Below are 16653 nucleotides of genomic sequence, written 5' to 3'. Positions count from 1 at the left end.
TTACATATCTCTGAAATTGGAATGTTCCTAAAAGAGCTGTAGTAATTGCCTTTCCTGACTTGAAAGTGCATTAGGCCTATCGCGTGGACTCTATTTGCCAATTGTTAACACATCCTAATGCACGAAACTATCCATCTAGAAATTGATTGTTTTGTTGTTGGCAAGCCAACTTCACCAGACAAGAGTTCACAAACAAATATCCAGATTTTCTAATATACTGTGTCCTATTCAGACAAAACTTTAGAACTCTTTCTAAATCTAAAGAGTGAAGTGCTCCCTGCTGGATTGAGAGGGTTCAGAAAGAAAGAAGGAAATCATATGATGTCCATGGAAATCATATATCACTTTTGGGAGGCACATTGGATGAGTTCTCATTCCCACTCTGTCGATGAAAAACCATAGATATTTTTGTAAGCAGACAGCCTGAATCTTCTTAATGTGTTGCCAGAAGTGATAGCCACCGGGAAAGCAGCCTGCCATGTTAAATGTTGCGGAGAAGCTTTGTGCATCTGCTCAAATGGTGGGCCCATTAATTTTGAAAGTCCCATATTAAATTCTTATGGTGGAGAAGGGATTATTATACTGGGAGGAAATACTTTAATACCCTCCAAGAACTATTTCACTACAGACATTCTAAAGAAAGAGTTTCGTGAAAGGGATTTCCTTTATGCAATGATTGCTGCAAGGTGTAACTTTATTGATAAAAAGTGAAGTCCAGACCTCACAAGATGTAAATGAGATGGAATCATTACACATTCTCGGCATGCAAATGCAGCGAAGTTATCTATGCACCAGATCCAGACCCTCTTCCACTTAAATGCATATGATGTCCCAGTGGAAGGGCGTTTTGCCTCATTCAGAATTTCCATATAATCTTGAGGAAGATATAGATGGCCATATTGTAGGAAGTCAGGCTAAACTGCTAAGTTCAATGATGTTAGGTGGGGTGAAGGATCTTTGTTAATGAAGACAGATCAGAGAAGAAACGCTGTACGTTTATTCAGAAAATTAAATGCAGCTCCCTCTTACTCCTGACATCCATCGTTTACTTTTTTCCAACTGTCTTAGAATCCTCATCTCCAACATTCCATCAGCTGGTTGAATCAAGCAGGCTGAAATGATGGTGGCATAGAATGGCTCAAAACAGAAGATACAATAAACGCTCTGTTGATATATTTAAAGGAATAAATTAAAACATTGAAATATAACGCACCCCTTCCCCACAAAAGGAACCACAATGAACAAGTAAAGAAAAAAACACAATAAAAGAAGGTAAGGGCAAAGTGTAGCAGTCTAAAACAAAACAATAAATAAATCTCCACTTTGTATGAAACACAAACTTCATAACAGCTTCCGGACTCTGGACTGACCTTTAACTCTGTCAGCAATGGTTAGATTGTTTTCATTACCAAATGAGAACTGTGCATGGTCATCCCTGGATTGTGTTCTGCATCCTCAACAACAGTCTCCTGTTTGGAAAAGTGGCTATCAGGCAATGTTATCATAGGAATTTCACTAACACAAGGAGTGTCCTTCTCATTGTTCCTTGTGAGTTCAGGCCCATTCCATTTGGTAACTCTTCTCATACACACATCTATTTGCCATGTCATCCTGCGTAACAATGCCTTCTCTATTCATTTTGATAACGTTCATAGTTTGAGACAAATTGGACGTACCTTTGAGAACATGGCCAGATAATTTTATTCTGAGGAGTCCCCAACAATATTCCCAAATCAACGTGTCTTGTGATTTTGATCATTCTGTTTTTTCAGTGATCAAATTCTTTGGAAACACACTGCTTGCATAACCACCAGGGACCTAACTGAGACACAGGATGACTCCCTCTGAGAAAAAATAAAAGGACTAATGCCAGTAGTGGCATGCAGGCGAATTATATAAATCCATGTCCCTTCCATGTTGGATGGCAGGGAATTAGTCACCAGTGCCAGTTTGATGGCGTCTTTGGTGTAATGGTTGAAACGTTCCACTTGCCTGCTACATTGAGGATCATACAATTCAGTATTAATGTGTTTGATGTGATATTTGGCAAGAAGTCCTCATCCCTGATGAGTTAAGCTGAATTCCACTTTCTGTTACTAATGACTCGGGGAAACCATTCTTGGTAAACACTGTATAAAGGAACTTTAGCACAGACCTGGTGGTGGTGTGTTTTACAAACTTCACTTTGGGCCACTTAAAAAGGTAGTCAAATAAAGTAAGTTTAAATTTGATGTGTGCTGGTAAACTTTTGAGAGGACGCAATATGTTGAGGGCTAATCTTTGCCACACTGCATTGGCCCGTTGCACAGGAACCATAGGCTGAGCAGATATATTCTTGTCACAAGATGAGAAATTATCACAATGTTTCACCTGATTATCAGCTTTGGTGTCTAGTCCAAGCCACATAAAATGGGTGCATAATACACTCTTAATTGCGGACATGCCCATGTGACTTTGATGAGCACTTTTAAGAAGTACAGGTCTATTAATTTTTTTGTGGAGCTATTCATTTGTCATCCCTAAATACTAAGGGCTGATTGAATTGTTTGAGGAGAGGGAACTCCATCGCAACGGAGTACACTCCTTGCCAACACAGTGGTCTGCGCACCTGACTTATGTGCGGGCGGACCATAAGTTTGGCTGTAACGGTGACTACTCCATCTCCACTGTAGCCAAACTTCTGCAATGGCCCAGCGGTGTAAGGGCCATTGAAGAATTGGCTATATCGTTAGAAAGCATATTTTCAGCCAAATGTAAACTACAATTTCATTTACAAATTACAAATGGACACAAAAAGGACAAGACTTGCCTTTTATAGGCAGGCTACCTATGCAAAAATGGTTATTGAAATAAAGAATGGGCAACTATAAATGTATTCCAGAATCCCAGACATAGGCAAACATATTCTGTAGTCTAGAAATATCAAAGAAAATACCCTTGACGGAGAAGTTTGTATTCTGCACTGTTTGTTCCCTTTAGTGATTTAGAGGTTTCCAATAAATCTCCTCTCCCTTCCCTCCCATGCTATATTTATATTCTTGGGCCCCTCATAACAGAACTTGCTCACTAAACCATGTGCTATTTTAGAATTTTTGACACTTAGGTTTAATTACATAAACTTGTAAATGCTCAACGCACACTCTTCCCAATTTGCTCCACTAGTAGAAACAAAACTGTTAGCTCAAGTTCATACCTGTACTCTAAGTGTCTCAATGAAGTTAGTGCCATACGCTCGTCGAGTGAAGTCGGAAAGATTAAATTGGATTTGATTCCAGCCATCATCTAGTCGCATTGGCATGCTGCAGTTGAAGGGTTTAACCCGGGTCGTGCTTTGGTAGTTGCTGGCACGGAACCGTCGACCCATATTTTTATCATCAAGTACCTATTTGAGGAATAATTCAGATTAAGAGCAGCTGTACTTTGGGAGTTAAAGTTTACTACAGAGAGAGCAAAAAATATAAGGCAGTGGTTAACACCCAGTGCCTGAATTACTTACCGGTAAGCTTCATTACTAGATTCCTCCTTACTTATCCTAGTACTTATTAAATCAGTGAATGTGCCCATTCTTTCCCTGCTTTTCTCCGCCTCCCAAGCTGCAGTTTTCCATTTTTATTAAGTTGTGTGGAACTACCCATACATCCCTTCTCCCCTCCTCGCTCCTCCTGTTCTTTATCAAGCCCTTCGTTAGAGGCTGATGAAGTAACAGGGTGTGATCACATTGTCTTCCCCTTCCTCGTCCCATTCCTGACTAAACAAGGTATGCCCATTCTATTACCCTTCATCAGCCAAAAAAATACCCCAAAACACAATGAAGTAGAATAGATAAGAATCTTTATTCTTCATTTAACCCCTACCATTGAAAATATCCATTTATTATATTATCTTGGGTTCCATATTTCATATTTCACCTGAAAACAGCAATATCAGAAGAGAGGATTAAAAAAATAAATATAAAGGAACAATAGCTTCTAGCTTGACATAGCTCTCAAAATAACCTTTGAACCAAAGACTAAATCAGAGTCCTGAACTAAATATAATCTATGATGCAAAATAAATGAAGAGGCAGAGGTCCATGTTGCTGCTTTACAAACCTCTCTTATGGAAACCCCCTCCACTCAGATCAAGAAGTTGCCATTTCTATAGTAGAATGGGCTTTTATGGTTTCAGGAATTTGTTGTCCACAATCCTGGTACTTAGAGGAGGGCTAATGTTACTTACCCAGTAAGCATCTGTTCTTGGCATGTAGTGCTGTAGATTCACATGCTTAGCATAATCCCACCATCTAATGTTGGGCTTGGATGTGTGCAAGTTGTTTTTCTTCAAAGAAAGCATTTCGAGTCATGGGGTATGGGGACTCAAAAGCTGGTAATGCATACAGTATTCGACTCCATTGTTAGATTGTTTTCCCGCAAGGCAGGTGAGGATGGAATGTGGAGCAGAATGTAGTATAGTGAGATGTCCATGCTGTAAAAGGTTGTGATTATGTGTACCAAGCACGTTTCTATGGAGGAAGGTGGGCATATGTGAATCAACAGCACTACATGCTAAGAACAGATGCTTACTGGGTAAGTAACATTATCCGTTCGAGGCATGTGTGGCAGTAGATACACATGCTTAGCCTAGACTGTAAAGCAGTCCTTCTCCAGAAGTGGTGGCTAACCTCTGAGGTAAAAACAACTAAATATGTACAAACAATATTAATAAACACTAACAGTAATTTTGCAAACCATTTATAACATATATAATTAAAACATATACTAAAATAATTAAAAAACATTATTTTTTACAACCATATTTTTGGAAACTATAATTACAACATGGATATTTTAGACATCGATATTACTTACCTTATTAAATTCTTGTCAACTATAATGTTACATCACGATATTTGGGGATCACAATCTTAAAAACTCTATATTTCTGCATCTCAATATTTTTTTATATTTTGTCCGAGTACCATTAAGACATTGTTACCATATGATTGGTATGGATAACTAATGCTTTTCCATTTCACAATTTCGAAAAAACCTGGATCGCTCTCCAGACCACCAGTAATTTGTTGCAGTTGGAGGATATCCCCCTCTCCAACCTGACCCAGATACCCTGTGCTGTCTGATCTTCTGGCACCGCACCCCAAGCCCTGCTGCTAGTGTCGGTTGTCAGAATGCCTGGATTAGGGTCGGCGAAATAGGTCCCCCTGTCTAAAGTCGAGGGATTCAACCAACAAGTAAGACTACCAAATTGTTAAAATCATAGGGATTAGTTCCTTGTAGTTCTGTCAATGCAGTAATGAGTGACTGAGGATGTGGAGTACCACCATTCCCAAATGCAGCCGTGACCAGGGAACTACACTCAGAGTTGATGCCTGCAAGAAGAAAATGTACAATAATTATGTCTCCAAAAAACATAAGCTGGACAAACAAACTATAAGAGGGAAGTTCAGAAAATTACTATATTCCCTTGGATCTCAAGTTACTTTCTTTGTAATGCTATCAATTTCACCCATAGGCTTCGTAAGAGTGTCCCCAGTTTGGCCTTCTTGGCCTCTGGAGGAAATACCAGACCCTGAGTCTTCCTGAATATGGCCCCTATGCATTCCAACCTCTGAGATGGACTGTTTGACTAGCAAAAGAGAAATACTGTGACACAGAGCTTTCCTTCTGAGACTAAGGGCCAAGGAGTGTGAACCAAATGGGCTCTGGTAACTCTGTGGCACCTATATGAAATAACCCTGAAGAATTATTTGCTAGACTCATCTGTCCGCTATCTGCAAAAAATCTATCTAAGAGAAGAATCAGAGACTCCCCCTTACTAGAGCAACAGAAGTCCCGGCATAGTAAAGATTCCTATTTTGAAAAGCCTCTCCCAAAAGGCTGATGTGAGGAGAAAATAGATAGGGATCCCTTAAGCTGGAAACAGCTTCCATTTTGGGAAAAGTATGTTTTTTCCTTTTGTTGTAAACTGATCTCCTTTTGCCACCCTCCTATGCTCTCTGGTTGTGGTGAAAAAAAAAGATTTAAGCAAAACATCCACTACCTTTTTGTCAAGGAGCTTAGTGCCTGAAAAGGGCATTTTAACAAACAATTCTTCTGCGCAACATCCGCTTCCCAGTTCGTTAGATATAAATGTTGTCTCGAAGAAACAGCAGCAACAGAAACTATTGCAGATGCTTTAAGATTGTTGAAAATTATATCTGACAAAATTCTGGCTTGGATTTCCATTCTGCCAAAAAGTTGGGAGAAGTCCTCTCCCTCCTGGATGCAGGAGAAAACACTCTGAAAAACTTGACTAAAGACTGAGATACATAAACTCCATAAATCTCTGCCCCCAGAGCCAAGTTCAGTCCAACAGGCTTTCTCTTCAGGGACCCCTCATCTGTCTTCTCTACTGGATTAGCAAGACAACATCTTCAGTGAGAAGAGGAGGATTTTCCAATCAAATTTATTAGGAGAGGATCAACCACTAGTATTTGAGGTAATTCAGACTCTCCCTTTGCTATGGGATAAAGCCTCCCCATAAATGAGGGAATGGAGACTATCTGGGTCTCTCCGTTCTCTTTTCATGAGACTTTGAACCTCTGGAATCTCAACTCAGACAAGACAGAAGTCCTCATCCTGGGATCCAACCCCTCAAGGTGGATAAATATCTGGTAGCCCTCTGCGCTAGGAACTCCCCCCACCCCGACGGACCACGCACAAAACCTCAGCATCATACTAGACGCCTCACTCACTACGGACCGCTAGATCAACTCAGCCTCCTCTGCCTGTTCCAATATCCCACGCCTGCTGCGAAAGACCCTCAGATGGATCCCCACCCAATTCAGAAAGACAGTCATTCATGCTGTCATCAAGAGAAGACTCGACTACAGCAATGCACTTGATGCCGGCGTTACCCTGATGTCAGGAACGCCGCAGCCGACTGGTCCTCGACCTCCCACGGCACAGCCACATCACTCAACACCTCTGCAAAATCCATTAATTCCCGGCAGACGAAGAATAATCTTCGAACTCTTCACCCACACTTACAAAGCCCTCCACAATGCTGGACCATCATACCTGAACAGCCGCCTCTCCTTCTACACACCCAAAAGATACCTCTGCTCAGCTCAGCTCACCCTAGCCACTGTCCCACGGATCTGCAAGACCAGAACCGGAGGAAAGTCCTTCTCCTTCCTCACTGCCAAGACCTGGAACACCCTACCCCTCAACCTCGGACTATCTCCCACGCTACCCCAGTTCACGACAGACCTCAAGACCCAGCTCTTAGAATGACCCCTGCACGTAGACGGATCAGCTCCTCACATCCTCTCGGCGCCTTGAGACGCTCACGGGTGAGTAGTTGCGCTTTACCAAGTCTTGATTGATTGGAGTAACTGGGAGTTTATGAACAGAAGGCTTCTGAAATTGCCTAAACCAATCTCCACTTGTACTGGGTTGGTCTTCCTTCACTGGTAAACTGAGATCAGAGGAGAGGTACATCACAAATGGTTTCAGATCCTCTTTTAAAAATATTTTCCTTTCGATGCAATAGGATCATCTGGATTGCCCACTTCCTCCTCATTATTTTCTACAGAAGTTCATGAGACAGCTTGCCTGCTGCAATTTGTATGTATTAGCAGGCAACACACTTTGTTATTGAGCTCTTATTTTAAAAGGGACCTGGCACTATTGTCGTCTTAAGCTCTGAGTAGGTGTGTAAAGTAACTGAAATTGGCACTGACGCACCCACACAGCACTTTAAACTATCAAGCATGTCTCTGCTTTACAAGTGGCGCCTTATGCAGCCGCAATGCTGAATTCATCTGTTATCTGAAGTAGAAGTGGCACCATAGCAGCCACTCACCTCTGGACGCTCGTGTCTCAAACCAGTCACAGCGCCCTAGTAGCTGCTTATCTTTTCTTAAGCATTCTTGTCAGTGCCGGCCACAGCCCTCAGCAAAAGGAAGAGATATGCACCCAGGCAAAACAAGTCTACTATTAATTCAACAAATATGAAAACGAAATCTCTTACATTGACTGCAAGTAGTTCTAAAAATAAATCACAGCACCATATGAGTTAGGAGGTGCCCCAGGAATCCTCCCAGTCCTTAGGAAGCATACCAGGGCACATAAAAAAGAGAACAGGAGCAGTCAAGAGGAAGAAGGGGATTTATGGGTAGTTCTACACAGCATAGTAGCAATAGAAAGCAGATTGGGAAGCAGTAAGTAGCAGGGAATGAATGGACACATTCACTCATTTAGTATAGAATGGGACAAGGAAGAAGAGGTAATGAAAACATATAGCAGTGAGAAATACCAAAGCAGAAAGCAAAAGCACTTACAAAAGAGGAGGCCAACATACATGTAGTAATAGGGCTTTAAGCAATCCTGGGACAAAGGAAGAGAAAGAGCGACTGTTATAAGGAGTGAAACAAACTGTGTTCACTGAAAAGTCTGCGAGAAGAGATGGAGAACAACTATGAGGCAAGAACTTTGAGACACGCAAATGTAGCACGTAGAAAAACTGGACAGATGAGTTACAGAGCAATGAAAAATTAAAACAAGTAAGAAAGGTGCAAGTGTTGCAAAAGGACATAAGTTGAATATGGTTAGTATAAAATAGTGGTTCTAACCACTTAATCATTACTGGAATACGGGAATCCTCATTGAGTCATTACTAGAAGCCGAGGACCACAGCCTAAACATTTTCGATTATTTGAACCGCAAAATAATACATAAACAAATACAGAAACAACCATTCATCAAACAAATACAAAAGTGATGGAATCTTTTCTTTAATTCACCAAAAATTCAAATTGTTTAAATTTAATGGAAAGGTTGGAGCTTTTCTAAGTTCAATTGAGGTCACTCATTGTCCATACTATATTCCATTTGTTGCACTTGCATTACTCCCACAAATCAATCAGAGGATACTAACTTAATTTCAAATGTCATCACATTTACAGAACCTATATTTTGCTTCTTTATTTACATACAGTCTATTAATCTGTTAATATTATTCACTGTTCGAAGCAGTTGTCGATTCTATGTCAGGACTGGAGGCAAGGATTAGGCTTTTCTTTCTCGCTTTATTTCTCAAAGCAGCCTTAAAAGAAGACGCAAAAAAATAAGTTACTTACCTGTGACTACGGTTATCCGGTATTGGTATATTTCATAGATTCACTTGCCTGAATCATTCCCCGTCGTTGAGATAGGAGTTCCACTGTAAAATATTCAAGCAGTGCCTTAAATACTTCAAGGCCATCTAAACAGTTGCCTATCTATGTCCTTTTTCAAAAAGGACCAAATGTTGGCATCCAGCCAATCAGCTGTTAGCACCCTCTAGAACATTCCCATCAGAGGCAAGTTCTCCTCAGATTTTCTAAGCGCAAGTGGGAAGTAAGGATCCAAAAATAATGAGAACTGACTCCACGGGGAGGAGGGTCCGTTGCATGTGAATCTATGAGAGATACCAATACTGGATAACCGTAGTTACAGGTAAGTAACTTATTTTCTTATCCAGTATTGGGGTATCTTTTATAGATTCACATGCCTGAATCAGAATAGCAAGCAATACCATAAAACTGTACTGCCGTTGAATACAGCCTTTTGCATCGCATGCGTTTACAAAGCATGCGATTACAATGCAGTCGTTACAACGAGCGCACTATTACTTCGCAGTACCATTACAACGCAAGTCGTTACAACGACTTGCTCTAGGAGGCGCGCTGGAATTAGGAATAGTATCATTTACTATTCCAACTACATTGTGTGCAAAAGTAGGGAAGGTGTTGGAAAAGTAAATTATACTATTCCTTAGTTTAGAGCGCCTTCTAGAGCAAGTCGTCGTAACGACTTGCGTTGTAATGGTACTGCGATGTAACAATGCAGTCGTTGTAACAACAGCGTTGTAATCATATGCGGTGTAACGCATGCGATGTGATGGCTGTTTCCCACTGTCGTTAGCGGAAGGTGGGAGACATGTAACTTTAAACTCCCAATGCTTTAGGCATATATCAGTAACGTTTCCAATAATTATCCATCTAGCAGAATAAAATAATAAAACCGCTAAATTTTAAAGGTTATACAGCAATTCACATTATAATAAAACATAGTCAAATACAGTTACATAATCATTTGTCTATACATCTCCAGACATACATCTACCTTGAATAAAATAAAGAAAGAGTTCCTCTTCTCTCAAACAAAGAGACTGACCATAATTGAAGAGATGACGCAGTACCGCTTGGCCAACAGCTACATCCTCTCGTTGCGTAGATTGCAGACAGTCATGATTCATAAAAGTGTGAACATTCTTCCATGTCGCAACACCGCATATCTTGTCCCATGTCACTCCAGCAAACAAAGCTGCTGATGTAGAAACTGTTCTTGTGGAGTGTGCTTTAGTCCTTGTTGTCAGAGGCTTATTAGCCTTTTCGAGACAGAACTGGATCGCGGAAATGACCCACCAGGCGACTGTGGCCTTAGTTACTGCTTTTCCTTGTTTTCTTTGTCCATAAGCGACCAGGAGCTGATCTGTTTTTCTTATCTCCTTTGTCTTGTGTGGGTAGAATTTCAAGCAGCTCTTAATATCCAACGTATGCAACACCCGTTCTGCTGGACTAGATGGGTTCGGAAAGAAAGATTGTAATATCACCGGCTCGTTGAGGTGAAACTGTGTTGGTACCTTTGGAATAAAAGTAGGGTTCGTCCGTAGAGTTACATAGTTTTCAGAGAAATGTAGAAAAGGTTCCTTGACTGTAAAGGCTTGTATTTCGCTCACTCTCCGTGCAGATGTCAGCGTTAGTAAGAGGGATGCGTTCCATGTGAGAAACTTAAGCTCTGCCTTGTGAATTGGTTCAAGCGGTTGTTTCATCAACTGCACCAGGACCAAATAAAGCTTCCATTCATGAGGAGGCGCACGCACCGGAGGAAATGCGCGGAAAATACTTCTCATGAAATGCTTTATAAGACTAGATGCACAGAGAGAAGGAGCTGGAGGAGATTTCCTATAACGGGAAATTGCAGCCAGGTGAATCTTCACTGAAGAGAAAGTGAGACCTGATTTAGCCAGAGAAAGGAGATACGGCGAAACCTGCTCAGCAGGAGCTTGGAGTGGATGAACGTTATTTTGTTCGCACCAGAAACAGAATTGTCTCGAATTTCAAACGATATGTTTTGATAGTACTGTCAGCTCGGGATTCAGCAATGATTTCCCTGCACTCCTATGGGATATCAAGGTCCCTAAATTCTAAGAATTCAGGAGCCATGCGTGCAAATGAAGATAGTGTGGGGCTGGATGATTCACTTGGCCCTTGTCCCTCCATAACATCGTACTGCCTGAGCCATCGTGGCGCTATCAGAATCAGAAAACAGCCTTCGGTTTCATCTTTGTTAGTACCCTGGGAATTAACGGAATGGGGGGAAAAGCGTAGGCATATATCCCTGAACATCGCATTAAAAGGGCATTCCCCTTGACCTTGGTAGAGGGAATTTGCTGGCATGGCACTGGCATTTGGCGTTCTCCTCTGTTGCGAAGAGGTCCAACACTGGTTTCCCCATTTTCGAAATACCTTGTCCAGCTGGGACTGTTCGAGCTCCACTCATGACAACTGGTCTGAGACCTGCTTAATGTGTCTGCTAGGGTATTGTGCAGACCTCTGACATGCTCGGCGTTTAACGAGATCCCATGGTGTGTTGTCCATTTCCATAATTCCTGCGCTTCCTGAGATAGCATAATGGATCTTGTTCCTCCTTGTTTATTGACATAGTACATGCTGGACATATTGCCTGTACGAACTAACAAGGAAGAGCCTGCTATTCTCTGCAGGAAAGCTTGAAGAGATAGGAATATGGCTTTGAGTTCTAAGCTGTTGATGTGCTGTTTTCTCTGTGCCGAAGACCATTTGCAGTGAATTTGCAAGCCCTAAAGATGACCTCCCCAGCCCTCCATGGAGGCGTCCGTTGTTAGAATGAAATCTGGAGTGCTCTGTAGGAAGTAAGGCCCTGTACGCGATTTGCTGTCTGAAACCACCACTGTAGTGCTTTTACCATCCGTGCTGTGATTCGAATTACATCTTCGAAGAATCCCAAAGCTTGTTGCCACTGTTTTAGCAGTTCCTCTTGCAGAGGCCTCATCTTCAGCCTGGCCAGAGGCACCAGATTTATCGCTGAAGAGCCCATCCCCGGGAGCGACTTGTACATTCGCACTAAAACTGACCCTTTTTTTTACATGATCTTTGCAAGCATTTGCAGACGTATCCGTCTTTCCTGAGATAAGAGCGCTTTGCACTTGATGGTGTCTATGGTCGTTCCCAGAAAAGATATTACTTGAGTTGGATGTAACACCGATTTTTACTTGTTTAGGGTGAGCCTCAACGGACTGAACATATGAAGGCAAGCTTTCGTTGCATGATAGGCCTCCTGCGCTGTTGCTGCTTTGAGCAGCCAATCGTCGAGGTACGGAAATACTTGAAACCCCTGAGACCGTAGGGTCGCTGCTACTGGCGCCAGACACTTGGTGAAGATCTGTGGCGTTGATTTGAGACCTAACAAGAGCACTTTGAATTGATAGTGGGTACGAGCCACCATAAATCTTAAGAATTTCCAATCTTTTGGATGGATTGGGATATGAAAATATGCGTCTTCCATGTCGAGCGAAGTCATGAAATCTTTCTTTAAGCAGCCCATGATATCGGAGCGCGTTACCATATTGAACGTCTGTTTCTTGAGAAACTTGTTGAGATTCCTTAGGTCCAGAATTGGTCTCCATTCCCCGGATTTCTTTTTTATTAGGAAAAAACGAGAATAAAAACCTTATCCCTTTTGTGCGAATGGTACTTTCTCTATCGCTTCTTTGACAAGCATGGCCAAGACTTCCTTTCGTAATAAGTGAGGACGAGGGGAAGGGGGACCCTTGGGTGGAGTGATTGGCAGCCGCTGAAGTAATTCTAGAGTGTGACAGTTGGTGACAAGGTCCAACACCCAGAGATCTGGTGTTATTTCGTGCCACCGTTGTACATAACTGGAAATTTTCGCACCCACGGGCAGGGAGGGAAGAGGGGCTGGTACCCCGACCTGATAATTGTTTTATGCCTGAATCATGGCCTTGTTGGGGTGCTCGCTTGCGGCCTCCCTGGCGAAAGAAACCAGCTGTAGATTGTTGGCGATAAGATGGAGGGTTATAAGATTGCCGATATTGAGATTGATATGGCTGAAATTGTTGAGCCCTCTGGTATACTCCTTTGTAACTGGAGAATCCTCACCCTCTAGCCATCTCTAAATGGTACCCTTCTGTACTGCAGAGCGCCCAACGACTTTGTGGTGTCCATATTATTTTTAGTTGCCAATAGTGCTTCATCTATGTGTTTTACAAAGACCGATTCCCCCTTCAAAAGCCATATCTAAAACCTTTGCATGTACCTCAGGTCTAAAGGTGGTTGCTTTTAGCCGTCCCTGATGTCGAAGCACAGCAGCTTCCGCTAGCTGTCTAAAACCAGTATTGGCCACGTCCAGGGCACAGTCAATTGTCTCTGAAGCTGCACGCTCACCTTCCAGCAGTATCTTGCGTGCTTCTTGTCTCTTTTCTTCAGGTATTAAGTCTATTAGCCCTGCCATGTCAGACCACATCTGGCAGTCTTAGCGGCCGATAATGGCTAGAGCATTCGCTGGCCTGATTGTCACAGCTGCCATTGAAGAAAATATTTTTCCTAGAATGTCCATTCTATGCCCTTCTTTATTCAAGGGGTAGTAATCTGGGTAGCAGGGTTCTTAGATGGCCTTTGTGCAGCCTGGGAGATGACCGAATCTGGCTTAGGATGTCCGATAAGGCAAGACGGAGAGTCATCTGGAGCCCTATACTTCTTCTCCACATGAGGCAGTACCGGTGGTATGGACACTGGTGTTTTCATTATCCTGATGCCCTCCTGCCATATATGGTCAATAATAGGTATGGAGTGTACCACTTTCCTTGTGTCTTCCTTGAAGTCGTATAGGAAACATTTGGTTTGCTTTACTGCAATAGACAAATGAAACCTGCTGGCTGCCCTCTGCATTAAGTTATGAAACCCCCCGATATCTTCCGGAGGAGAGTCTGACGGAAGGTGTGGAGGAGGGGATGGTGTTGGGATAAAGTAGTCATCCCAAGGGTCAGGAGCAGATACTGGATCTGGCATTCCTCTATATCTTGTTCTGAGGAGGAAGTGTCCTGAGCTCGAGGGTCGACTGCCCCCGGGCCCGGAATATTCACAGGTGTACTAAGCGGTTGAGGACCTGGTGTAACTGCAGGTTCCACTTGAGGTACCTCTGTCTCTGATTGATGTTGCTGCGGAGGGAACCTTCGTCTATAATCCGCCAACCTGGCTTGTAGATCCTCAATTAACGATAGCGACAGATGGGCCATGTCCCTGGGGCGTGGTTCTGGTCGAAAGTTAAATTAATAACTATGAGGTGGAGCCATATACCATTGCTGGTAATATTGCACCTCTTCCTGATAGTCTTCATCCTCCTCGTCATCCTCATGACACTTCACATGGAGCTCAGATGGGCAGTGAGCCTGAAGAAGCGTATTGAGGCGCAATGCACAATGCCTCAGACCCCTCGAGCTGACATCTAACAGGACCCAAGGCCCCCAGACCTCCAACGTCAGCCACTCCTCTACCAGCCTCTCAAGGCGGAAAGCACAATTGCGCAGAGGCTACAGGCCTGGATACGGACACCTTCAAACACATTAGGCTGGCATTCATCAAGACGCAGCCATCCTCCTTACTCACTAACTTTGACCCCCCCTCCCTCGGGCCCAAACCCTCCGCCCCAATACCCTTGGACAGGGTAGACTCCCCCAACACTTCGGATGGGGATGGAGATACCAGTAGACCCTGGAAACATGGAGAAACCAGTAGACCCTGGAAACATTCCAGTAAGCCTGACCCCACTGGAGACAATGATACGGGATCGGCAATCCCATCCACGTCTTCTGATATGCTTGACCCCGATGATCTGGTTCTCCCCAGATCGGGGAATGAACTCTGGCCCCAAAAGTGGCCTTGTATATTGCGGGCAGGCTAAGGAATCCCTTGTATAAAGAGGTGCGGAATTGCCAGCACGCTGATTGCCCTAGACCCGCGCTGGAGGGAAAAATTGCTCAGACCCCAGAGATTGATCCTAAGAGGGTCATCTTCTTGGCCAAATTTGTCAAGTAACCAAAAAGAGGTATTGACAGGTCTTGGCGGTCATGCCCAGACAAACTCTTGGATGTCGCAAGACCCTTGTCAAAGATTTTTGACATGGCGAAGGATGCAAAAGCATCGGGGTCCCTGATTTGTCCTGATGCCCTTTCTAGTTGGGCACAACAGTCCAATATACTCTTGGTGAACATCAACTGCAATAGCCACCTAGCGTCGCTGCTCACTTCTGATAAAGATCAGTCCTAAGCTAGGGGGCTTTCCACTTCAGAGGCGGGCCCTGTGGCCGATGGCAACTTGCCCGGGGACCCATTGATTAAAAAGCTGGGAACATCTGTAAATACTTTTACATCCCTCGATAAAGCCGAGTCTTCCATTAAGCAAATTTTCAAACCCGGGTATTTGCCGGTGTCGGTCGTGGTAGGGGAACTCGATTGGCCATGCAGGCTACCAAGACCCTCCGAGAGGAAACAACCATCGCAGAGGAAACTGGCAGGATCCTGCACGTTTTGTAATTTTCTCACAACTGGTTGAGGATTACTACGAATGCATGGGTGTTACAGATTATCAAGGGGATCCACTTGAAGTTTACAGATTACCCAGAACAGATGCACCCGAAACGATGGGTTTTTCTCAGGTTCAGGTGGAACTTGTAGAGGCTGAGGTGTAGCAGCTGATGACAAAAGGGACAATAGCCAGGTCCTCTCTGCACCCTCACGGTTTTCTCAGCAACTTATTCCTGGTAGAGAAGAGGGACGGGGTTCATAGTCCTGTGATAAATTTTAGGGAACTCAACGAGTGGTTGTATACCGCCAATACAAGATGGAAGGGAAGGCACCCATCTCCTCCGGGACATCCTCCTCATCAACAATTGGATGGTTCGCCTGGATCTCAGAGATGAGTATCTCATGGTCCTGATCTTCCCAACTCACAGGCAATATCTCCAGTTCCAATGGAATTCCTAGGTTTAAGAGTTCACTTCCCTTCCTTTCGGGCTGTCCTCCGCTCTGTGGTGCTTCACCAAGGTGATGAGGCCAGTTATCTAGCACCTTCGGGCCCAGGGCTTCAGAATGTCTGTATACCTCGACGATATTCTGATCATGGACCAATGTCCTTCACGTCTGTCCCATCACTTACATTCAGCGATCGCACTTCAAGAGTCTCTGGGGTTTGTCATCAACGAGGAGAAATCCTCCTTAATCCCTAGCCAGTCGACTCGATTTTTGGGCTTTGTGGCAGACTCTGTCGCAGCCACCTTCAGCCTCCCATCTCGCAAACTGACCAAGATCAAACAGAAGGCGCTGTCAAGGTCCTTTATCTTCCTTTGCCAATTGGCATGGATTGTGAGCCTCCTTTCGTCTTCAATCCAGGTGATCTTCCCAGGACCCTTACATTACAGGGCTCTGCAACGGCTGAAGATATCCAATCTGAGGCGGGGACCCGGATATTCCCAGTCTGTTCCCCTTTCGAAAGAGGCTCGAGAGGAATTACAG

The 16653-nt window shown here is 43.5% G+C and overlaps 1 protein-coding gene across 1 annotated transcript in view; it reads right to left on the bottom strand.

The window, feature by feature from the left end:
- Positions 1–16653, bottom strand: part of CFAP20 (cilia and flagella associated protein 20) — a 126418-nt gene that overhangs the window by 34512 nt on the left and 75253 nt on the right. Inside the window, exon 4 of the mRNA XM_085637064.1 lies at positions 3194–3382. Within this exon, the coding sequence (XP_085493190.1) occupies positions 3194–3382 (189 nt within the window). The remainder of the gene's footprint in view (positions 1–3193; positions 3383–16653) is intronic.

The sequence above is a fragment of the Triturus cristatus genome, chromosome 12, assembly GCF_964204655.1.
Source record: "Triturus cristatus chromosome 12, aTriCri1.1, whole genome shotgun sequence".
Taxonomy (NCBI): Eukaryota; Metazoa; Chordata; class Amphibia; order Caudata; family Salamandridae; genus Triturus; species Triturus cristatus.
Note: the sequence above shows the minus strand (reverse complement) of the source record. Positions and strands in the feature narration are given on the sequence as shown.